Below are 26200 nucleotides of genomic sequence, written 5' to 3'. Positions count from 1 at the left end.
CGACAGACTTGCAGGTCTGCCATAATGATCTTCAATTTGTAAAACAAAAAAATAAAAACCCCACAATATCTGCAGAGTGCAAAAAAAAAAGAGTGCCTATAATTCTTAAATATTTGTTATAATTCTCTAGCAAAACCACCTAGGCATAAACATTTTTTGGGGGGGAGTTTTAAATCACAATTTCCTTAATAGTTATTGCGTTAATCTTACTCTCACAAGAAAAAAAAAATGTAACTATGTGTGATGGTTGATATTAAACTTACTATAAAAATCATTTCAAATTGTAACTGCAATGTATACATCTAAGGATAACCTGACCCCCTTGCTGTACAGTGGGAAAATAAAATAAAAAAATAAAAAAAAATCATTTCACAATATATACCTATATCAAATTAAAATGTTGTATACCTAAAACTAATATGTCAGTTGCATCTCAATTTTTTTTTTTTTTTGTCTTTTTGTCTTTTAGGGCCACACCAGTGGCATGTGGAGGTTCCCAGGCTAGGGGTCTAACTGGAGCTGTGGCCAAGTCATGGTGGTTCTAATTTTTTGAAGAATCGGTTCATTTCATCTAAATTATCAAACTTTTATGTCTAGAGCTATTCTTTTAAATTTATTTTTGTATTTCCCCCCGCCTTTTTTCAATGGCTGCACTTGTTGCACATGGAAGTTCCCAGACTACGGGTCAAATTGGAGCTGCAGCTACAGGCCTACACCATAGCCATGGAGAATACCAGATCCAAGATGCATCTTTGACCTACACCACAGCTTGTGGCAATGTGGCATCCTTAACCAACTGAGCAAGGCCAGGGATTGATTCCGCATCCTCATGGAGACAACATCAGGTACCTAACCCACTGAGCCATAATGGGAACTCCCCCCATTACTCTTTTGATATCCACAGAGAATATAATGGCAGCCCATTTTTCCTCTGATATTGGTAATTTGTCTTTTTTCTTTGTAGGCTTGCTAGAGCTGACTTTTCAAAGAACTCTTACTTTCATTGACTTTGCTCTACTATTTATGTTTTCAATTTCATTGATTTCTACTCTTTCCTTCTTCTGATTATTGCCTTTTTTCCTGATCTGCTTGCTCTCCTTTTTCTCTAGGTTCTTAGTGTGGAAACATATTACTGATTTGAGATTTTCCTCTTTTTAATGTATACATTTATTGCTATAAATTTCCCTCAGAACTGCTTTAACTGTTCCCACAAATTTTGATATACTGCATTTTCATTTTTGTTCAGTTCCTTATATTTTATTTCCCTTGAGATTACTTCTTTGAATCATGGAATATTTGGAAATATGATTTTTAGATTTTCTTGTTTCCATTACTAATTTCTAGTTTGATTCTATGGTCACCAGAAAACACACTCTGTATGATTTTATCTTTTAAATTTGTTGAGGTTTGTCTTATGGTTCAGGATATGCATGTTATGGTTTCAAAAGCACTTGAAAAGAATGTGAATTCTGTTGTCGTTGCATGGAGTGTTTTATAATGTCAATGAGATCCTCTTGGTTGATAATGAATTCTTTTATATCCTTGCTAGTATCTCATTTACTTGTTCTTTCGACTTCTGAGAAGGGAGCACTGAAGTCTCCAACTAGAATTGTGGACTTATCTCTTTCTCTTTCCAGTTCTATCAGTTTTTGAATCATATATTTTGCTGATCTGTTGTTTGGTGCATATACATCTAGGATTACTATGTCTTCTTGGTGGATTTAACTTTTTTATCATACAAAATGTTCCTTCCTGGGTTTTTTTTTTTTTTTTTGCTATTAATTATACTTTATCAGATACCTATATATCCATTACTGTTTTCCTTTGATTGATGTTTACATGATATATCTTTGTCTGTTTACTTTTAATCCACATATTTGATTATATTTGAAGTGAGTCTCTTAAGGAAAGCATATAGTTGAGCCATGTTTTTTAATCCACTCTGTAATCTCTGTCTTTGTATCGGTGTATTTTTATCATTTGCATTTAATTTAATTATTACCACGTTAGGACTTAAGTCTACCATTTTGTTTTCCATTTGTTCTATTTTTTGCCTCATTTTTTCCAACTCTGATTATTTGAAAGTTTTCAGAATTATATTTAATATATCTAGAGTGTTGTAAGTGTATCCTCAATATTGCTCTGGATATTACATTATATATACATTAGTTATCACTGTCTGATGTTGCCATCTTTCATCAGTTCAAGTCAACTATAAAGTCTTACCTTTCACAAATGAGTCAAGAAAGAAATCACCTAAGAGATTAAGAATACCTTGAGACAAATGGGGGCAAAAACCCCAACATATCCAAACTTAGGGAATGCATCATAAGCAGTGTTAAGAGGGTAAGTTTATCACTATAAACACATACATTAAAAAAGAAGAATCTCAAATGAATGAACTAACTACACCTCAGAGGAGGTGAAAAAGAGCGAACTAATTCCAAGCTAACAGAAGGAAGGGAAAAAAAGTCAAGATTAAAGTGGAGATGAATGCACCCCCATGTTCACTGCAGCACTATTCATAATAGCCAAGACATGGAAACAACCTAAATGTCCATCGATAGATGAATGGATTAAGAAGATGTGGTATATGATATATATACACAGTGGACTACTCCTCATCCATAAGAAAGAACAAAATAATGCCATTTGCAGTTACATGGATGGAACTAGACACTCTCACACCAAGTGAAGTAAGTCAGAAAGAGAGAAACAGATACCATATGATATCACTTATATCTGGAATCTAATATATAATACAAATGAACCTATCTACAGAAAAGAAACAAACTCATGGACATGGAGAGTAGATGCCAAGGGGGAGGAAGTGGGATGGACTGGGATTTTTGGGGGGTTAGTAGATGCAAACTATTGCATTTGGAGTGATAAGCAATGAGATCCTGCTGTGTAGCACAGGGAACAATATCTAGTCACTTGTGATGGAACATGATAGAGGATAATGTGAGAAAAAGAATATATATCTATATCTGTATCTACATACACACATATGTATGGACATGGAGAACAGACTTGTGGTTGCCAAGTGGGAGGGGGAGGGAGTGGGATGGATTGGGAATTTGGAGTTAATAGATGCAAATTATGGCCTTTGGAATGGATAAGCAATGAGATCTTGCTGTATAGCACTGGGAACTACATCTAGTCACTTATGATGGAACATGATAATGTAAGAAAAAAGAATGTACACATGTTTAAAAAAAGTAATGAAAAAATAAAAATTTAAAAATTTTAAAAAAACCTATTAGAGGTAATTAATTCAGTGGAGTTGCAGGACGGAAAATAGTTGCATTTCTATACTAATTAGCTATGAACTACAAAAAGTGGGTCCTTACCTGACAAGATAGACAAAAATTAACTATTTATTTAAGTATTTATCAAAGACCTAAATATAAGAACTAAAAATATAAAACTCTTGGAAAAAAAAAATTGGAGAAAATCTTCATGACATTGGATTTAGCAGTTATTCCTTGGATATGCATAGGCAACAAAAAAAGATAAATTTGACTTCATCAAAATTAAAAACTTTGGTGCATATAAGGACACTGTCATGGGTGTGAAAAACAGCTCAAGAAATGGAAAGTATTTTCAAATTATACATCTGATAAGCAATTGATGTCCTGAATATATAAAGAACTCCTACAATACTCTTCCATTTATAATATAATGGTCTTAAATACTTCCACAGTGTTATCATTTTAGTTTCCCCCATCAAACATAATTCATAAAACTCAAGAGAAGGAAATTCTATTGTATTTACAAATATTTTTGCTTACCATATTCTTCCTGGTGTCCTGAGGTTCCCTTTATCATTTCCTTTCAGTACTGAGAACTTCCTTTAAGCCATTCTTTTAGGGTCAGTCTACTGGCAACAAATTCTCTTAGTTTTTTGTTTGTTTTGTGGGTTTTTTTTTTTTTCGTCTTTTTGCCTTTTCTAGGGCTGCTCCCACAGTCTATGGAGGTTCCCAGGCTAGGGGTCTAATCGGAGCTGTAGCTGCCAGCCTACGCCACAGCCACAGCAACACAGAATCCAAGTCCGTCTGCTACCTACACCACAGCTCATGGCAACTCCGGATCCTTAACCCACTGAGCAAGGGCAGGGATCGAACCCACAACCTCATGGTTCCAGGTCGGGTTCATTATCACTGCGCCACGACAGGAACTCCTAGTTTTTTTCAGTCTAAGAATTTCTTGATTTCTCATTTATTTTTAAAGGATATTTTTCATAGAGAATTCTGAGTAGAGAATTCTGAGTAGAGAATTCTGACTCAAGAGTTCTTTTCTTTCACACTTAAAAATATTTTGTGATTTCCTTCTGGTCTTCATGATTTCTGGTATGAAATCCACTGTCATTCAAATGATTTATCACCTTAGAGAAACTGTCCTTTCTCTCACTAAAGATTTTTTTATCTCCAGTTTTCAAATGTTTAATTATGGCATGTCTTGGCATGAATTTCTCTGGATTTATGTTTCTGTTACTGATTTCTTACTTCCTCTTGAAATTGTAAGTTTATGTCTCTTGCCAAATTTAGGACATTCTCAGCTGTTTCATTGAAACTTTCAGCTTTAGTCTTTCTCCTCTCTTTCTACAACTGTGACACCAATGCCAGATCTGCTACATTCTCACAAGTCCCTAAGGCTCTGTTTATTTTCTTTCAGTCCATACTCTCTTTTGTTCAGACTGAGTGCTTTGCTTTCTCTTGCTTCACCTTCCAGTTCACTGATTGTTTCCTCTGTTCATCCTACCACTGAATCTAATCACTGTGCTTTGTATTTTTGTTAATTTTTTTCACTTCTAAAATTGCTTTTAATATTACTCAATGAATTTATTACATTTATAGTTGTACAGTGATCAACACAACCAAATTTTACAGCATTTCTGTCCCAAACCCCCAGCACATCCCCCCCCCCATCCCCAAACCTGTCTCCTTTGGAGACCATAAGTTTTTCAAAGTCAGTTATCTGTTCTGCAAAGAAGTTCATTGTATCCTCTTTTCAGCTTCCACATGTAAGTGATAGCATTTGATGTTCTGTTTTTTATATCTTCTATTTCTTTGCAGAGAAATTCTATTTCTTTACTGGGACTATCTTTTATTTGTTTCCAATATGTTGGTAATTGCTGTTGAAGCATTTTTAGCATGGCTCTCTAATATCTGTGTCAGATAATTCTAACATCTCATCTCAAGGTTGCCATCTATCAGTTGTCTTTTTTTGTTGAGATCATCCTGGTTCTTGATATTAAGGTATTAATTTTTTTTTTTTTTTTTTTTAGGGCTATACCTGCAGCATATGGAGTTCCCAGGCTAAGCGTCGAATCAGAGCTTCAGCTGCAGGCCTACAATCCAGCCACAGCAATGCAAGATCTGAGCCACATCTGCAAACTATGTGGCAGCCTGTGGCAACTCCAGATCCTTAACCCACTGAGCAAGGCCAGGGATCTAATCCCCATCCTCATGGATACTACTTGGGTTCTTAACCTGCTGACTCACAACAGGAACTTCTAATGAGTAATTTTTTATTGAATCAGGATGCTTTAATGTTATATTTCCTATTATGAGACTCTGGATTCTCTTTAAACCTTCTGTTTTGCTGGCTTTTTTTGATACTGCTCTGGCCTCATTACTATTAGGAGAAGATCCAAGTCCAGTTTTTTCCACTCAGCACCCACTAACACCTAGAGATGGGAAGCTCCTGTTATGGCTGCATGTTCCAATTTTCCACGTGGTCTCTACAGATGTCACAGTGGTGATTACCTGGCTACCACTTGCCCATGGTGAAAGTTCTGACCTTTCACCAGGCTTCCTCCGTCAAGACCTTAGTGGGGCAAAGGATGTTGCTGAGTGAGGAAAGAAATTCAGGATTCCTATGTGTTCTCCACCAGCATCACAGATAGCGCAATACTGGCCAGCAAGAATAGAAATCATGATTCTCTACTTGGCCATCTCCGACACCACCCCTGTGGGGAGGGAGTGAGCACTGGGTGCAGCACCATTTACAGAATGGGTTTTGGTCTCGTCTCCCTTTACAGTCTCTGCTGGCATGGATGAGGGAAGGGAGTAGTTTCTTCTGCAATGTTTGGCTGAACTAGAGAGATGGTCTACAAGTTTTCTCTCTTGCTAAGCTGTCCCTTTCTTGAGAGGGATCAGGCTTGAAATGCCTGTATCCATTGGTGTTTTCTGCTTGCCAGTATTTTCAGCTTTAGGTATAGATTATTTCAGGCAACAAGAAAACCCAGGGAATTCATCACCTTGTTGTCTTTCTGGGCTCAAGGTCCCTAGCTGATCTGCTTTCTTTTCACCTTTCAGAGTCTTCTTATGTGTCTTTTATGCTTAGTGACCAGTATTGCAGCGGTACTTTAAGGAAGAGAAAAAGTACATCTAAAAGTACATCTGCTACATTTTCCAAGTTCCTAAGTGGATTTTTAAACAATATCTACTACTTACTTTTAAAAAGGAGCACATAAGTTGAATGCAATGATAAACAACCTTTTTTTAAGTAGGTAATGCTATTGTGGTCATCCAGAATGACTGCCAAAATATATTAAGTGACAAAAGATTTACATGATCTGCAAAGCAAGCTATTTGTGCAAAAATAGAATTCAAAATACATACCTAAAAGTCTTTTGCCTCCTTAAGTAGGTTTATTCCTAGGCATTTTATTCTTTTTGATATTACGGTAAATGATATTGTTTCCTTAGCTTCTCTTTTGAAATTTCGTTGTTAGTATATAGAAATGCAATAGATTCCTGTGCATTGATTTTGTATCCTGCAATTTTACCAAATTCATTGATGAGCTCTAGTAATTTTCTGGTAGCATTTTTAGGATTTTCTATGTATATTATCATGTCATCTGCAAACAGCAAAAGTTTTACTTCTTATTTTCCAATTTTGATTCCCTTTTTTTCCTTCTATGATTGCTATGGCTAGGACTTCCAAAACTATGTTGAATAAAAGTGGCAGGTGTGAACATCCTTGTCTTACTCCTGATCTTAGAAGAAATGCTTCCTGTTTTTCACCATTGAGTATTATGTTAGCTGTGGGTCTGTCATATATGGCCTTTGTTACGTTCAAATAGGTTCCCTCTATGTCCACTTTCTTAAGGACTTTATCATAAATGGATGTTGAATATTGTCCAAAGCTTTTTCTGCACCTATTGAGATGATCATATGCTTTTTATTCTTTAATTTGTTAATGTGGTATATCACACTGATTGATTTGCAGATAATAAATAATCCTTTTATCAAAAATAATGAACTACCTAGGAATAAACCCACCTGAAGAGGCAAAAGACCTGTACTCTGAAAACTATAAGACATTGAGGACTTAAATTGAAAAGGACATAAATAGATGGAAAGATATACCATGTGCTTGAACCGAAAGAATCAATATTCTCAAAATGACTATACTATCCAAGGCAATACACATTTTAAATGCAACCCCTATCGAATTACCAATGGCATTTTCACAAAGCTGGAACAAAAATGTTTATATCTGTATGGGAACACAAAAGACCCCAAATAGCCAAAGCAATTATGAGGAAAAAAAGGAGCTGGAGAAATCAGGATCCCTGACTTCAGACTAGACTAAAGAATCACAGTCATCAAAATAGTATGGTATTGGCACAAAAACAGAAATACAGATAAAGGAAACACAGTAGAAAGTCCAGAGATAAACCCATGCATCTATGGTCAATTAATCCATCGACAAAGGAGGCCAGAATATACAATGGAGAAAAGAGTCTCTTTAATAAGTGCTGCTGGGGAAACTGAGCAGCTGCATGCAATAAAAGAATGAAATTAGAACATTCTTTAACACCACACACAAAAACAAACTCAAAATGGATTAGAGATATCAAAGTAAGACCAGATACTACAAAATTCTTCAAGGAAAACATAGTCAGAACACCCTTTGATGTAAACTGCAGCAATATCTTTTTGGATCCACCTCCTAATGAAAATAAAAATAAACCAAGAGGATCCAATTAAAAGCTTCTGCAGAACAAAGAAAATCATAAGCAAAATGAAAAGACAACCCACAGATTGTGGGGAAATATTTGCAAATGAAGCAACTGATAAGTGATTAATCTACAAAATATACAGACAATTCATGGAGCTCAATATCAAAAAACAAACAACCCAATTAAAAAATGGTCAAAAGATCTGAACGGACATTTCTCCAAAGAACACATAAAGTTGGGCAAAAGGCATATGAAAAGACATTAACATTGCTAATTATTAGAGAAAAGTAAACCAAAATTACAGTAAGCTATCACATCACACCAATCAGAATGGTCATCATCAAAAAATCTACCAACAATAAATGCTATATAACAGAGGGAACTATACCCAGTCACTTGTGATGGAACATGATGGAGGATAATGTGTGAAAAAGAATATGTGTGTATATATGCATATAGATATATATACACACATACACATAAGAGTGGGTCACTTTGCTATACAGCAGAAATTGACAGAACACTGTAAATCGACTATAATGGAAAAAATTAAAATCATAAAATTAAAAAAAAAACAGTAAATGCTGGATAGGGTGTAGATTAAAGGGACCCCTCCCACACAGTTGATAGGAATGTAAACTGGTACAACCACTATGGAAAACAATAAGGATGTTCCTCTCAAAACTAAAAATAAAACTACCATATGATCCAGCGATCCCATTCCTGTACATCTATCTGGAGAAAATCATAATTAGAAAAGATACATGTACCCCAGCAGCCCAGACATGGAAGCAATCTAAAAGTCCACTAACTGAGGAATGGATAAAGATGTGGCACATATATACAATGGACTACTACCCTGCCATAAAAAATGAAATAATGCCATTTGTAGCAACATAGATGGACCTAGTGATTACCATACTAAGTGAATTAAGTCAGACAAATACCATATGATATCACTTATATGTGGAATCTAATTGAAAAATGATACAAATGAATTTACTTACAAAACAGACTCACAGATTTCAAAAGGGGAAAGGTTGGGGGGAATGATTTAGGCATTAGGGATAGGCACATGCACATTATTGTATATGGAATGGATGGTTAATGGGGACCTGCTGTATCGCACAGGGAATGTTACTCAATATTCTATGATAACCTATATGGGAAAGGATTATGAAAACAATGGATAAGTGTATAAATGAATCACTGTGTTGTAGAGCAGAAATTAACACAACATTGTAAATCAGCTGTACCACAGTAAAAATAAAAACGGATGATGAGGATAAAGGTGTTGGCCAAAAAGGGAAAAAGGTAGTAAGAACATTCATACTCTGGTTGTGTGCCCTGCTGATATCACCAGACTCTTTGTAATTTATAAAAGGTGAATCCTTATTTTTAAGTCCCACAGGCCAATGACAAGTCTCCCATCTTCCCAGGTTGATGGAGCTCTGCCCTTTGTGCTCCTGATCACAGTAATCACAGGCTAAACTTTAGAATCCAACAAACAAGGTTAATAAGCTAATACTTATTAGCTGAGCAACTTAATCTTCCAGAGCCTCTGTTTTCTCATCTCTAAAATGGGAGTTTTGTAAGGATGATAGGAGATAATACCTAATTGTAGGAGTTGGAATACAAGCTAGTTTAGATTAATAACTACTTTTTAAATGGATTTTAGATCCTGGAGTAATGGTGATACCTGAATCAACCTCCCTACCAAAAACTAGCAGGCAAAAGGGAAATAGCCACAGCATCTTGGATCACTCTTCAGGTGTCAGGTGAGTTTCTGCAATTGCCACAAATGACCTTATTCTATTCCTTCCTGCAAGGAAGCGATCAGGGAGATAAACATTCACTGACCTGATGTGGCACAGAAAAAAAAAAAAGTGCTAGGTTGAGAGTTTTGGGTGGAAATCTCTGTTCCGCTCCCTGGGGACTGTGTAATCTTGGGTAATTTACTAACCCTCATCTACCTGAGTGGCCACACCCAGGGTTAAAGCGAGAATTAAGCAGGAATGTGTGTAAAGGTTTGGCATGCTGCCTGGCAGCCAACACTTGAAGTATTAACGGACTCTCACTAACAGACACTGGTGGGGCTAAGGTGTTACTCTCAAGAATAGCCACCATACTTGCTTAGTTATTTGGGGATTTTTTTTTTTTTTTTTTTTTTTTTTTTTGGTCTTTTTGCCATTTCTTGGGCCGCTCTCACAGCATACGGAGGTTCCCAGGCTAGGGGTCTAATCGGAGCTGTAGCTGCTGGCCTATGCCAGAGCCACAGCAATGCAGGATCCGAGCCGCATCTGTGACCTATACCACAGCTCACAGCAACGCCAGATCCTTAACCCACTGAGCAAGGGCAGGGACCGAACCCGCAACCTCATGGTTCCTAGTTGGATTCGTTAACCACTGCGCCATAACGGGAACTCCTGGGGAATTTTATTTAATCAAGTGACACCTCAGAATGTTGGTAAAACCAAGCTGCTAAGCCTAAAGTCACCTGCCCAGCAGTTAAAAATAAACAATTAAGAAAATCTCTTATCAAGTTCAATATAATACAGTACTATTGTCTATATTCACTAATACGAACCTGCTAAGAGACAACTTAATGATTTCCACCACTAAAAAAAAAAGGATAATTATGTAACATGATAGAGGTACTAATTATTGCTGCAGTGGCTAATAATATATCTACACTCAGTATATAATATTATATATATTTATATACATGGAAATGTATCAAATAAACATGCTGTACACCTTAAATATGCAATGTTACATGTTTCAATTAAATAAATAAGAAAGCAGTAATTATCTCATTATTTCTAGATCTCCAACAGTTTAATAGGAAGAAGTCAAAGCAAGTACCTTAAGTGGCCTTTACAGTCAATATTAATCACTGAGAAATCCAAGAACATTGTGATGGACACCTGAGAAAATCCCCGCCTTCTATAAACAGACCACAATTGCAGACCTTTGGCCGCACCAATAGACTCCAAGCCCACCTGATAGACTTGAGATTATTGAAGAGAGAGAAAAAAATAATAGCATTTCCACAAGCAAGTTACCATTGTTTCTTTAATTTACTGGAATACTGTGTGAGTCATCTTATACCAAAATGCAGGAAGGCTGCCATGATACACTGGACTGTTACATTAGCATTATTCAGTAGGGATTGGGGAATGAATGGAGGTGTAAGCAGTGGGAGAGGAAGGGCATTTGGGGGGGCGGTGTGGTGCGGCATGTGTCAGGCAACTTTATCCGGGGGATACACCTGTATGAATCTAGGAGTTTGAAGGTAGTTTGCCAAAATAATATTTCCTAAAAATTACCAGCTGACTTTATCACAAAAACCAGAATGCAATGAACTCAGTTAAAAAGCCCCAAATGAACAACTTATTAAGCAAAAAATACATCATCATTGCAATATTATTAGGCAACACTGACAACCAGGACACGTTCAAATAAAGCAAAGGTCATCTTTGACATAAGCACAGCAATTAAGTGAACTTTTAATTAAATCACATTTTGATTTAAAGGAGTGACCAAAGTCAAGGAGCTTCTAGATTGTATTCTAAGGCAGGATAATCTAATAGAAGGATGAAGGAGAACTTCAAGGGCAGGCTACTGATGTCTCTAAACCAGGTCTGGAGAACAGAGGTAAGCCTTACCCATTTTACGTGCAAAAGAAACAGGACTCCAAAAGATTAAATACCAATGCCAAGCAGATACGAATGTCAAGAGCGAATCAATTTTCTGTTCTATGTCTGCGACTGTGCAAGACACACATAAGGAATGAATTAACAACCTTTGGCAGTGCCAGGGACGTGACATCAGCTAAACCTGGCCACATGGAAAACCTTCCAGGATCTATCATCGTGAGCAAATCAAAACTCTCCTACTACTCAAACGAACCTGAGGGTCCTGTGCACACCAGGTCTCACCCTCCTCTGTGGAGCTGCTCAGAATAGTCAAGCCAAGTCCTCCACCCCGCCAAGAGTCCTACTCTGTCCACATTCACTGAATGCCTGCTGGGTGACAGCCATCTCATCAGGCTCTGGTATTCAGCCTATTCATCACCACAAATCTAGGTTTCTCTTACTTTTCTACCAATTAGCAGGCCTCACCATGGCCATATCTTTCTTACCATTAACTCTATGTTCCAGAACTGTCCACAGTTCAGAGGGATTAAGCTTGCTGGCCATTTCTTACAAAGCTAACATACTGTACATTTCGAAGAGTTAATCATCTGCAGGATATAATCCTAATAGTGAATAAATTCCCATTCCATATAAGACAGCGAGGATGAGAGATAACCTTTGTTTTCTGTAACTGGGCTTCGCTGTCACAGCAAACCACTAAAATGAAGCTATTTTTATTCTTAGAGCTGCAGGAATGCTCACAGGTAACTCTCTGGCTCCCACCCTGTTTGGCAGTGACAGAAAGAGGAATCGGCTTAAACCTGAAAGCTTTCCTCTATTTCCTGAGATTAAAAATATGAAGTTACAAATACCTTCAAAGAATAACAAAAAAGAGGCAACATACGTGTTAATAAAATATATACATATATAAATAATCAGTGAAGTGAACCAAATATTCAAGTAGGTGAAAAATGTACCTAATGATGTAAGAAAAGGCTAAAATAAAACACACATTACAAGGACATTAGGTAATCAGATCAAGATGAACAAGGAAAGTTCCTATTCAATATACGTCAACAAGAAAGAAATCCAGACTGAGGTCCACTGTGATGTTAAAGACATTTTTAAATACTCTAAACCTTAGATGCAAAGCCTAACTTCTGGTCCCTGATCTTCCATTAAGCAGATGAGAGACTGCAGATAAGTCATTCCCCCTCTTTCATCCTGCAGAGGATGGACTGGATGGTACTTATTATTGCTGTGACCTACTGTCCTTCCCAGCTTTAAAATGATAATATTTTATGAAATGAAAATACAAAGATGCAATATTACCATGTTATTGTAATCAGATGGGTCATATGTGCTCTGTTTAAAAACTTTACAGAGTTCCATCAATTCTTCACTCATCTCGTGGATTTGTCCATTGAAAATTGCTCCCTTGGTACCGCCAAATTCAAGTCTTTCCAGCTTTTCAAATTCCAACGTGGTGACAAATATATCCTTTGTAAAAACATAGTACAATAAAGATCTTTCCATCCTCTTGACTAGGAAAAGAACATTTTAAAGTTTCAAAGGAAGAACATTTTCCAACATTCAAAATCAGTGAGTCAGTGGACATTTACATGACAGCAAATAAATATTAATGATTTAACTGAACAAAGCAACTGCCTACTTTTGAAATCACACTCCCATTTTCACATGTACTGAAACTTATTGAACGATACAGGCAATACCTAGCTTACCATAGCTAAATATGTGACCCCCCCTTATTTCATGTCCTTCTCATCATAAAGCAGATGCCCAGGTGAGATCCAAAACTCATTTTCAGCCACCAGCACTGTGGTGAACCTGCTCCCTTACTGAAAGGTAGCTTAAGAGACTGTTATTAAGGGGTCATGCAAGTTGATCAGAGTTAGGCATTTAGCATTCCAACTTTAAGAGGCATCCAGGCTGCTTAAGCAATGAGAATTTTCAAAACATAAAGCTTTAATTTTGAAATTCAATAACTATCAACAAAAAAGCCCAAACTTGCTAGGAAGAGTTTTGCAAAGAAAATAAGGCAATTCAAATATGTTTCAAAAACTTTAGCCAGTTGTCGCCCTACAAACTGGTATGTGAATATGTTCACATGTATGTATTTATTCAATGTTTGTTTTTTTGGTATTTAAAACATTTATACAAAGCACATGTTTCCGTGTTTTCATTTATAGGAATAGTTTTAATACATTAACGGTATAGCATTCATACCTATATACTGAAAGATATCATGACATTTTAGATTATCAAATGGGTTTTCAGGTACAGAATTCTGATAATAAACATCAAACATGTAAAAGAAAAAAAAGGGGGGGTTATTTTATAGCTTCCTGATTTACAACTATCTTCTAGGAACTAATAGGTTTTAGGTCAAAGGTCACTGGTACAAAAAGTGATTCCCTTACACTCAGTGTAATAAAATAATCAGAAATTAATTTTTTCAAAAAGAAGCCAAAGCTTTAAAACTAAATAAAGCTCTGAAATCAAAAGTAAAGCCTTTACTGTATCTTGCTAGCACTGACTTTGTAAGCTTCTTGTGAGAATCACCAAGAAAGGAATCTGCCTACCCCCCACCTAAGTCGAATAAACTTGTCCCTGAATCATATAAAATGCTATGGGATTTTCTTGAACCAACCTACAATATGAATAAATTACAAGTCAATAAATGAATACCTCTATTTTCATGAAACGGTCAAGAAATTTGTCAAATCTCCAAAACACCAGATGAGACCGGAAATCCCATGGTTTCATTTCCTTCTTTCCCATAAAATAGCTTGCCAATCCTTTTCTATAGTTGAAAAAAGAATTTTTGAAAGTCTTGAAGACATTGATGACCACCTGCACCTTTTCCAGAGAATCTTCAAGTTCTCCTTTCAAAAGATGTTCAGGTGAAAGGTAAGCTCTTGCCTAGGATTTAAGGTATGGAAATGATAATAAGAAATTTTCATAGTTTTACCAAAAATGTCTGTCTCAAGGAATTGTTTCATTTTTTCAATGAATCATTTTCAAATGATGATGTCTAGAATTGGGCCAGCGATGCTGTGACACAGAAAACACAAATTATAGAAATTCAGGCATTTAGATTTCAATGATATACTTCTATTCATTCGAGAAATCTACAGGAGATGTCACAATTTCTGGAATTAAACATTCTAGCAATGACTAAATTTTTGCTAAGCTTCACAGACACAGCAACTGTGTAACTAGAGTTTGCATGGCTGTTTTGATAGCATATTTTTTCACAATTGTTTTTTCATATAAAGAAATGCCTAAGTCAGGATAGGAAATCTATCCAGACTAGTAATTTTAAAAATATGGTCACCTTATCTGGCAGCAAAGGGTCACTTGCAAAGGTGAGGAAGAGCTGACATAGATGAGTATATCACTGGTGATTCTTTTAGGTTAACAAAATTCTCCTCTTGGGGGCTTACACTCATCATGGGACATAAAATCTAGCTAAGGTATGCCACATGAATTAATTTTGAAAGGTTTACATTGTGCGCCTTTTTTTCTGCAGCTGCTTAGAAAGTTATCACAGATCTCAATGGAGAACATAATGAAAAGCATCAAATTCAACATAGCACATGCAAGAATGTTTTTCTAAATGTGAACATATTATCCTGTTAATGGCTACAGTCTTACAAGCAATATAGATTATGTGCCATAAATGCGTAAAGTAATAACAAAATCATTTGGTGTCTAAAAACGTTACTGATGAGTTCCTCCAAATTGTAATTGTGGATTCCCAACCTATGCTCTTATTTCTCATTCAGGATGGATGGAAAATTAATCTCTGGTGACGGCTGTTAACATTTCACACAGAACAGAGAAGAGAACTACCAGTCATCCCTTAGCAGTGTGAGTTCTGGAATTGTTTACACATCAGTACAGGCTAGGATGCCACAGACTTTTATTTATATGTATCTGTTATAGCAAATGTGTCCTTTTAGGAAGTTGCAAAATCTACAGGGGCAAAGCCATTGTTGTCTCTGTTTCAGCAGCCCCCCTGTGACCTAATTACTGTATCTGAAGTAACCTCCCTTTGGGCAAGGACCCTTATATTCATTCCTGTGCTTCTTTTACTGACCCTCATATGGAGTGTCAGAAAGCAATTAGCTTTCTGTTCACAGAGTCCACTGTTGAATAAGACCTCCTAAGACAAGGTTATAGTACTGAACATCCTAAATTAGAAAACCAGTCTATTCCCTTTCACTGGGCAGCAGCTTATTGGAAGGGACAAAGAATCAGCAGGGGCAGTAGGCCTGGCTGTGATCCAGTGAGGGGCCAATAACTGCTTTTGAGACATGAGCTCAGTTTTCTCAGAGCACCTCAGTTGCCTTATCTACAAGAAAGGACAGATGAATCAAATGAACCTAAAGATTCTTTTTAGCTCCTAACCTCTGAACTATTTTCTGCTTCCTCCAGGAGCTCCCTGGAGCACACCCAATCACACCAGCTCTATTCTCGCATACTCAATGGTATCAGCACAAGCCAACAAAAAGCCACTGGAGGGAGTTCCCATGGTGGCACAGTGGTGATGAACCCAACTAGTATCCATGGGGATATGGGTTCAATTCTTGGCATCCCTCAGTGGGTTAAGGATCCAGTGTTCCTGTGAGCTGTGGCGTAGGTCACAGATGCTACTCAGATCCGGCCTTGCTATGGCTATAGTGTAGGCCAGCAGCTACAGCTCTGTTCTGACCCCCTAGCCTGGGAAATTCCATGTGCGCAGTTCTAAAAAAAAAAAAAAAAAAAAAAAATCACTGAATTTAGGATAAACTGGTCCCACTTCAGAGGCCTTATAAACTAAAATACTGCTAACCAATTTATTTTATCACTAAGCCAATTAATCAATTAAGCAAGGGTAACAGTGATAATATGTGAGGATGATACCTGTCTCCCAGCTTCTTTTATTTATATGGTCTTATGGATTCCTACTCTTGCTCAATCCTACCATCTCTTCTCCATGCTCAACATCTCAGACTTACACACTCTGTTACCTAGAAACTTGTGAATGAGAATATCCACAACAGGGATGCTAAGCCATGGAACAGACACACTGCAGGCCCAGAGTGATAATGATGCCCAAGGAACAGGGAGTCAGGTAACCAAGGAAGAGTAAGGTCACTACCAAAGCTCAAGTGTGCTATCAGCCAAGGTGGTCAGATGATGCCTTTTATACATGTGGTCTAAGTGACTATGTCAATGGTCACCGTTAGGAAAGGACAGAAACACATTTGCTTCTAAAGTAACAAAGGGTTTCGGACCATGACTAGAATGACTACAAAGATCAGGCAGACGAAGTGAGTGAGGCAGATCAGGAACAACAGTGAAGTCACCTGGACAGCACGTGACCCATCTAAAGGGCACCGGAAGCTCTACCAATTGCCTGTGTCAGTGGGGGAGGAAGAGCCGGCAAACCAGATCTCATTTTCAGTAGAGGCTAGCATACTGGAATTTCAATGAGACTTACTCAATTGAAGCATTAGCAACAATTTTCTTTAGAAATGTTAAAAAATAGTATGCAAAATAAGAAGTCTGGATTGATCTACTGGCCAAATGCAGCTGACAGAATGCCAGCTTATGACTTCTGATGTATAACACAGGAAGAGTGCAAATGTTTCATAAAGTCACTGAAGGCAACAGATTCACAGAAACAAAGTACATAAAAACTACATGAGGAAATTATTAAACACACACACCCATAAAAGGTTTAACCACACGAATCACACAAGGTACAAAATAAGAAACATGGTACAACTCTATACCCAATGAATCACTGCAAATTTTTTTTAAAAATGGTAATACTCAAAGCTGGTAAATTACAGCAAAACTTTTTACACATTAATAATAGCAATGTATTAATATAGTCCCTTTTAAAAAGAATTTGTAAATATCAAATACTGTCCAAGAATCATGAAAAGACTGTACCTCTTGATCGGCATCAGGAATTTACATTAAGCCAGTTGTCGAAGTTAAGGAAAAAGGATTTCTGTATAAATTTTTTTGCATGTTATTTATAATATAAGAGGCTAGAAGTAAATATCCAAAATAAAATCATTTTTCAAAGAGCTGGTAAAAAAAAATAACTATAACATAAAATGGATAGATAAGTGTAAGTTTTGGAGGAAGTAAAATTTTTCTGCCCTTTTTTCTTTAAGGGCCACACCCATGGTGTATGGGGGTTCCCAGGCTGAGGGCTGAATCAGAGCTGTAGCTGCCTGCCTACACCACAGCCATAGCAAGGCCAGATCCAAGCTGCATCTGCAACCCTACACCACAGCTCACTTGCAATGCCAAATCCTTAATCCACTGAGTGAGGCCAGGGATAGAACCCGCATCTTCATGGATACTAGTTGCATTCATTTCCACTATGCCACAATGGGAACGCCGAGGAAGTAAAATTTTTAAATGCTGAATTTGAGGGTGATAGAACTATAGGGCTATTTCCATTGTTATAAATTTTATGCAATGAGTATTTTTTACAATTATCATTAGTATACCACACAGTACATACTAATTAGAAGTAAAAACTTATTTTAAAATATGGAGCTTAGTAAAATGGGTAAGAAATCTCTCACAAAGCTGGGTGACCTTGGGAATGCTGTTTATCTTCTCTGGACTTGTTTTGTTTTTTTGGTTGTTTGAATGAGCACGTGCATGTGGTAGCCACGCCCAAGGCATGTAGAAGTTCCCAGGCCAGGAGTCAAACCCCCATGCCACAGCACTGACAATGGGAGATCCTTAACCTGTTGAACCACCAGAGAACTCTTTTAAAAAAAATAAAAAATAAAAAACTAAATATAAATGAGCAGATGGCTGTGGGGGAGGGTGGTATGGAGCTTAGCTCTTCAGAGAACCCAGGCACAGACAGTTGACTCATTGCCCATTTTTGATTCCTAACATGTTGGGGCAGATTTACTACCAAGTCCACTTGGAGAATCTAGAAAATCAGGTCAACAGAACCTCTGGACATAAGCCAGGAAGAGAAACTAAGGAACAAGGGAAGCAATATTATTTCCTTGGGAACTTGGCAAATTCTGCTCACTGACACAAACTAGGGGTCGGGAATAATAGGTAACCAGGGCTTCTTGCAAGCCGCCTACAACAATGAATACAACCTTTGGGGTTTCTACACTAACGGGGCTTTGCAGTAAAAGTTTAGATCATTCTCCAAATGAGGTAAAGATCTCTCAAAAGGTATCTGAGAGAGGTGGTGGTCACTGCTGTTAATCCTGCGGTGGAGATCAAAGCCTTTCACACGGAGATCCAAGTCATTAGGTCCCAGTGCCCTGGCTTTAACAAGAGAGCCAAACTGCATCTGCACAATAGAGAAATGGAAATACAATGAAGCCAGAAGTGATGATAAAATATAGCAAAGAACTGACCTGTTACCTATCAACAGCTCCAACTAGTTTTTAAGTCAAAAGTTTGGAACTTTTACTGAGCCTATTAAATGCCATACTGAGCATTTCATATATTTCTCTCTTGTGATCCTTATAGTAGTCCATGAACTCAGCACTTATAAGGGTGGAAAGTGAAACTGAGAGGAGTAATTTGACTCCCCTAAAATGGTTCGATTAGAATTGAATCCTGGTTGGTCTGAGTCCAAAGTTCTTTCCATACAATACACCATTCCACCTCTTCAGAACCAGTAAGGAACACACACAACTCTCAATTTCAAACATAATTCCCCAAACTCTCCACTCTTAGTCAGGAGACCTGTTTCCTTTCATTTGGATTTCCCCCTGAATTCTCCAGGAAATTGAGCAAATGCTATCTTTCAAGTTTCAGTTGATTCACCTGAAAAGGTATCAGGGACTGGATGGGAACACAGTTTTCCAGCCAGTTTTCTTCTACTGTCTTCTCTTTATTGCTTAGAACAGTAAGGTTCTAGGGGCTGGGGCCAAAGAAGCTCCAAGCTGCTGACCTTGCCTTGCCTATGAGCAGATTTTCAAGGCTCCAAATCCCCTCCAATTTACCCCACTGTACCAAAAAAAAAAAAAAAAAAAAAAAAAAGTTTCATTTTCTACCTGAGTCATAAACTGAAAACCACTGAGAAGCATTAGACTAGATTAGGGATTTAGGTCAGAGTTGTCCACCCTTCTCTAAGCAAGTGACCCTGTCCCCAATACCCTATCTCCCCTGGCTACGTGTTGTTCCAGGAAATGGAAATAAAGCCCAATAGTCCAGAACCAAAAACAAAGTCAGCCTCTTTCCAGGGAACTTCCACTACTAGAAGGAAGCTTTGATAGGATGCTACCAAAAGCCACCTCACTTAACCAGTGATGAGAGCCTGAGAATCAAACACAAATGAGCAAAACAGAGCAGAGCCTTGAAGTTATCATCTGAGTCCCCTGGAACAGGATAATTCTCAAGTCTTTGCACGCTTAGACTTTCCAGTTCCAATGAACTCAGACACTTCTCTTCCTCTGCTTCAGTTTGCCAGTTGTAGCTGGAGGCGATCCAGTTCTCATAGGAAGCATTCCTAACTCAAAGGCCAAGCCATATGCACAGATTCTGATTCCTTGGCACGTGTTACGCAAAAACTCCTTAGGGATACAGCCTCTACTATGGATGGAATTGCACCCCCGCCCCACCCCACAAAAAAGTGTGTCTGTTGAAGCCCTAACCACCAATGTAGCTATTTGGAGATAGAGTCTTTAGGAGGTAATTAACGTTAGATGAGCTCATAAGGGTGGGACCCCAATTTGAGAGGGCTGTGGTTTTGTAAGAAGAGGAAGAGAGAGATCTTTATCTCCACCATGTGAGGACACAGAGAGAGGGGACGCTATCCACAAGCCATAGGTGAGCTCTGGCCAGGACACAGCTACACTGGCTCCTCGATCTGGGCTCCCAGCCTCCGAAAGGGTGAGAAAACAATTTTTGAGAACAAAGCCACCCAGCCTGTGGTATCTTGTTATGACAACTCGAGTTAAGACACACACACACCCCCAACCAAGAATCACTGAATGATGTGCTCTGTCAGTACCTTCTGGCTCTTAAATTATGAAATATCCTCTGATATTATGGACACAGGAAGAATCCAAGCTCCCATGGGATGGGGAAACAGCCCAACTTTTTTTTTTTTGTTTTTTAACATTTTGCAAGTTAAATGTAAAGTGGAGAAGCTGACAAACAAGAGATTTTTAAAGCTCAGCCATGAATCAGAAATCTTTTCATACAATTCTACTAGTATTTTTTGAAGACCTTTTTTGCTCCTGTCGGATTCTCTTAACTTAGGTCACTTTCCAAAAGTCTTCCATCAGCTTGTGTTCCTATGGGAACCAAAAGGAAAGCTGCAAAGAAAGTATTACGCATATGTGTCCTTTATTAGAAGCTGTCAAAACTCTTTGAAGAAAGGTAGGATATTCAACAAACAGAATCTAGTAACAGCCTGCCCTTTTAGTGTATCTTATTTCCAGAGCTCCTTTGCCATTTAGGAAAGAAAGTCACTTGGCCTTTGTAATCATCAGAGTCCTTTCTGAAAAAAGGAAGGGGAAAGAGGTGTTCTGTAGATTGGATTTATGCATTCTTCACCGAGCTAATAAAACTTGCACCACATGGCAATAATTCTTACTGTTCCCATTTGTTAATGCTACATACCTGGTCAATGAAGAGATTACAAAATTCTTGCAACAAAACAATAACCCGAGCAGGGGTATTATAAAACTTGGAATGACTCCAGATGAGACAGATGGTATGAAATAACGGGGCAATTAATACACGGGTCTGTGGGAATTCCGTCTCCTGGAGACACTGAATGTGTCTCCTCAGGGGTCTCAGGTAAAGTTCCACGTCTTGGGCTTCACGAAGAGCTGAAAGCAAAGCACCGGAAATGTGAGGCAGTCTCTTTGATCTTAATTCACTTTACAAGTTCAAGAGAACAGTGCAAAACAACATGGCTCTACTTAATTGCTACCTCTTTCTTTTTATGCCACTTATCCTAAAACTGACACATGGCAGGTTAGGAAGGCTTTATACACTGTCAGTCTCTAACAACCCTTTAGGAGAGCCCAGGCATAGTTACTCACACAACACAAGTCAATCGTGCCTGAAGACTCACAAGTTTCACCACTAGAATGCTAATTCCTCCTGGGCACTTGGTACTAGTGCAGTTTAATCATTTGTCATCTCATTCCAGCGTTCTAGCAGTCACTAGTGCAATGACTGGGGAATGTTCCATTATATTGTTATTCAAAATACAACTACTAAAACTGTCAGGCAGCTCAACATCACTGATTATAAGAGAAATGCAAATCAAAACTACCATGAGATACCACCTCACACCAGTCAGAATGGCCATCATTAATAAGTCCACAAATAACAAGTGCTGGAGGGGATGTGGAGAAAAGGGAACCCTCCTGCACTCTTGGTGGGAATGTAAACTGGTACAGCCACTATGGAGAACAGTTTGGAGATACCTCAGACATCTATACATAGAACTTCCATATGACCCCGCAATCCCACTCTTGGGCATATATCTGGACAAAACTCTACTGAAAAGAGACACATGCACCCGCATGTTCATTGCAGCACTATTCACAATAGCCAGGACATGGAAACAACCTAAATGTCCATCGACAGATGATTGGATTCGGAAGAGGTGGTATATATACACAATGGAATACTACTCAGCCATAAAAAAGAATGACATAATGCCATTTGCAGCAACATGGATGGAACTAGAGAATCTCATACTGAGTGAAATGAGCCAGAAAGACAAAGACCATATGATATCACCTATAGCCGGAATCTAATATCCAGCACAAATGAACATCTCCTCAGAAAAGAAAATCATGGACTTGGAGAAGAGACTTGTGGCTGCCTGATGGGAGGGGGAGGGAGTGGGAGGGATCGGGAGCTTGGGCTTATCAGACACAACTTAGAATAGATTTACAAGGAGATCCTGCTGAATAGCATTGAGAACTTTGTCTAGATACTCATGTTGCAACAGAAGAAAGGGTGGGGGAAAAAAATGTAATTGTAATGTATACATGTAAGGATAACCTGACCCCCTTGCTGTACAGTGGGAAAACAAAAAAAATTAAAAATTAAAAAAAATAAAACTGTCAAGCATAGGTGATAAAAATATTTTGCAACTAGATAGAGGCAACGGTTGCAGGATATTGTGAATACATGAAATGCCACTGAACTGTACACTCTAAAATGGTTGTGTTTACACAAATTTTACTTCACTTTAAAAAATCATGGGAGTTCCTGTTGAGGCTCAGTAGGTTAAGAACCCGGCTAGTATCCACAAGTATGTGGATTTGATCCCTGGCCTCGCCTAGTGGGTTAAGGATCTGGTGTTGCTATGAGCTGTGGCACAGATGTGGCTCAGATCTAGCATTGCTGTGGCTGTGGCGTAGGCTGGCAGCTGCAGCTTTGATTTGATCCCTAGCCTGGGAACTTCCATATGCCATGGAGGCAGCCCTAAAAAGCAAAAAGGAAAAAAAAAAACCAAAAACAGAAACAAATAAAAAAGCATTAAGCATGGTAAGCATAAGGAATACTTTTTAATAGCTATACATGAAGAAAAGATTTAAACAGTTAACCGTTATTAATTACTGCTTAATCTAATTCAAATTTGCTTTTGATTAAAATTGGTCCTTTTAATGTACCTTAAATGGATGTCCATCAGACTCCTGAGGCTACAAACACCTTTGACTACCTGAAAAGCAGCATTACTTATGATGGTAGAGAATGAAGGAAAGTACATTTTTATTCTCTGGTAGTATCCTAAAAGACTGTTGTCAGAAAACAAAAATATAACAAATGGCCAGACTTTTTTGAGGGGGGAGGTTTGAAGGGGAGGGCTCTCAATGTCAAGTACACACCCACCCAAGTTGCTCTACTTGACAGGTAACCAATTAATCTGCCCACCTCACAATAAAGACCCAGGAAGAAAATGAGAGTCCAGGAACGATCTTCTCCCCAGACACACTCATGTGTTGAAATTAGTGTGTTTTCATCAGTGATACATTCGACATGAAATAACTGTATCTAATGGGTAAATGCCCTTAAAACGTGATAAGCACATCGAGTGATTTTACAAAGAGCCTCTCACAGGTCTTTGGGAGGTCTTCCACCTCTGCCTGACAATGGCAAAGTGGGTTTTATTTTTATGAATTTTATAGTACCCTTGGCATTCATTCTCATAGAAGCTTTATACACAGAAAATGTTAATCTTACTAACGTGGAAAAAAAACGTGAGCAGCTTCTATTTATTGAAGGCAGACTTAGTGTGTGCCTAGTACTTTACATACTGTCTATCTTCAGTCCAGTGGTTCTTGGCCAGGGGAGGTTTATCTGCCAAAGGTCATTTGGCAACATCTCAAGACATTTTTGAGGGTCATAACAGGCGTGCAGGGGTTGGGCACGTTAGAAGTCAAGGGTGCTGGTCAACATGCTGCAATGTGCAGGACAGTCTCCCACACAAAGAATTATCTTGCCCAAAGTGTCATTTGTGACAAGGATAAGAAATAGTGCTCTAATAATCCTTACGACAGTTCTAGAAGGAAGGTATTAATACGACAATTTGACAAAGGAAAACCAGAGACTCAGCAAACTCAAAATATACTGAGTGGATCTGGGACAGAAATCCAGATCTGATAGACCCCCAAGCCTCTATTTTCCCCTGTCTTAAGGCATCTTTCTTTCTTTTATTTATTTATCATTTCTTTCATTTATTTACTTATTTATTTATTTTTGTCTTTTTGCCATTTCTTGGGCCGATCCCGGTGGCATAAGGAGATTCCCAGGCTAGGGGTCGAATTGGAGCTGCAGCCGCCAGCCTACACCAGAGCCACAGCAATGCTGGATCTGAGCCACATCTGCAACCTACACCACAGCTCACGGCAATGCTGGATCGTTAACCCACTGAGCAAGGGCAGGGATCGAACCCGCAACCTCATGGTTCCTAGTCGGATTCGTTAACCACTGCACCACAATTGGAACTCCTTAAGGCATCTTTCAACTGAGTTAATAATGAAACCCGGGACGGATAGCAGAACACATTCAAACTGGATTTGAAGTGTTTCCTAACCTTCCATGTATTACGCAAGAAAAAAATTAATGTTTTGTTTCTAATGTTAGAAGCAAAAACAAGCTTTTGGTCCCTATTGTCTTCAATTTTATCCTTTAAAACTATCATTTAAAACTCTGGTCATGGGTCATATCCATATTTGCTTAAATATGCCTAAAGAATCATCAATAGGGAGCGTTGTTACCCTGGGTGAGGCTGAAACTGGATACTGAGAAGAGAAGGAGACTTTTCACTTTGAAAATTTACCTGTTAAATCAAAAATACCTTTTTATAATTTCTGGTTTTTAAAGATGTGCACATATCACATGTTTGAAGGACAACAAACAAACTGATCCTCCTCTCTATGTGTTTAATTGTCACCAAAACTTTAATTCTGGGTTCGTAGGAGCTTGACAAATGGTAGATGTTAAGCAAATTCAGAGATTCTACTGGTGAATAGCTGAACTCATAGTAACCCAGCTATTCATTAGAAAACCTCCATGCTGGGGATTCAATGACCTCCAGCTAAACACCAAAGAAAAAGTCCTTTCCCCTTCACACAAGCACTCTTGCTAAAGGTTCAATCTAGAGCCTCTTTGGTAGGTACTTACTATATATCCCCAAATATGGTTTAGTACAGCTGGAGAATCAATTGCAGATGATTAAGTTGGATTTATGATTCCAAGAGTCAAATGCAATCATCAAATGAACATGCTAAGGGTAAAAGAGGCTGAACAGACAGACAGGAATCAATCACGAGGGACCACTGGTGCCAGGCCAAGGAACATAAGTCTTACCATTTTTCACAGACAGGAAAATGTCCCTCAAAGTTGGGAAATAGCTACTTTGCTTATTTTTCAGGATCTTAACCATTTTGAGCACAATAGGAGCCTGAAGCTAAATTGAAAAAAAAAAAAAAAAGCTAGATTAACAAGAAAATGTATTCCACATATAACATTTAAATTATATTCTACTCATGCACAATACACATAGAATTTAATACTCAGACATACCTGGTGTCAAGTTGAAAATAATTTTTAAAATAACATTTTTTTCCTTAAACTTGTATTTTATTTTATATTTACAGTACTTAATTTGACTATTCGAAAAACTCGTTCATTTACATTGAATTACATACGCAAAATAATAAACCTTCCATACACTTTTCCATACAAAACTTCTTGCTTTGTTTCAGAAAATCCCTAAGACACAGGAGAATGTGTGAATGACTCCCTTAGTTGTTAGGACATTAAATTGAGTAATTTCTAAGGCAGACACAAGCAGAGGAACCAGTTAGCTCTTCCAAAGTTGTGCTTCTCCACTAAGCAAGACCTATTCCTTTCCAAATCAATTAAATCAACTAGATTAATTAAATCTTATAATCTTCGACATTTCCCTGGGGAACTACTCTTTCTATGCCACAAAGTATTTCCAATTACTTCATGTGCTGTCAAAATGTTCTCAAAAAGGCAAAATTACTTTTCATTCCCATTCATTTTAAGAATGCATACCATACAGAATTTTA

The 26200-nt window shown here is 37.9% G+C and overlaps 1 protein-coding gene across 8 annotated transcripts in view; it reads right to left on the bottom strand.

Moving 5' to 3' along the window:
- DNAH11 (dynein axonemal heavy chain 11) overlaps positions 1-26200 on the bottom strand; it is a 348284-nt gene that overhangs the window by 302277 nt on the left and 19807 nt on the right. For all 8 annotated transcript variants that reach the window (XM_021063431.1, XM_021063432.1, XM_021063430.1 and 5 more), the window contains 4 exons: positions 25473-25572; positions 21255-21466; positions 14322-14555; positions 12945-13112 (listed from right to left, as the gene is read on the bottom strand). In XM_021063431.1, coding sequence (XP_020919090.1) covers positions 12945-13112; positions 14322-14555; positions 21255-21466; positions 25473-25572 — 714 coding nt within the window. The remainder of the gene's footprint in view (positions 1-12944; positions 13113-14321; positions 14556-21254; positions 21467-25472; positions 25573-26200) is intronic.

Source organism: Sus scrofa, chromosome 9 (assembly GCF_000003025.6).
Source record: "Sus scrofa isolate TJ Tabasco breed Duroc chromosome 9, Sscrofa11.1, whole genome shotgun sequence".
NCBI classification, from domain to species: Eukaryota; Metazoa; Chordata; class Mammalia; order Artiodactyla; family Suidae; genus Sus; species Sus scrofa.
Note: the sequence above shows the minus strand (reverse complement) of the source record. Positions and strands in the feature narration are given on the sequence as shown.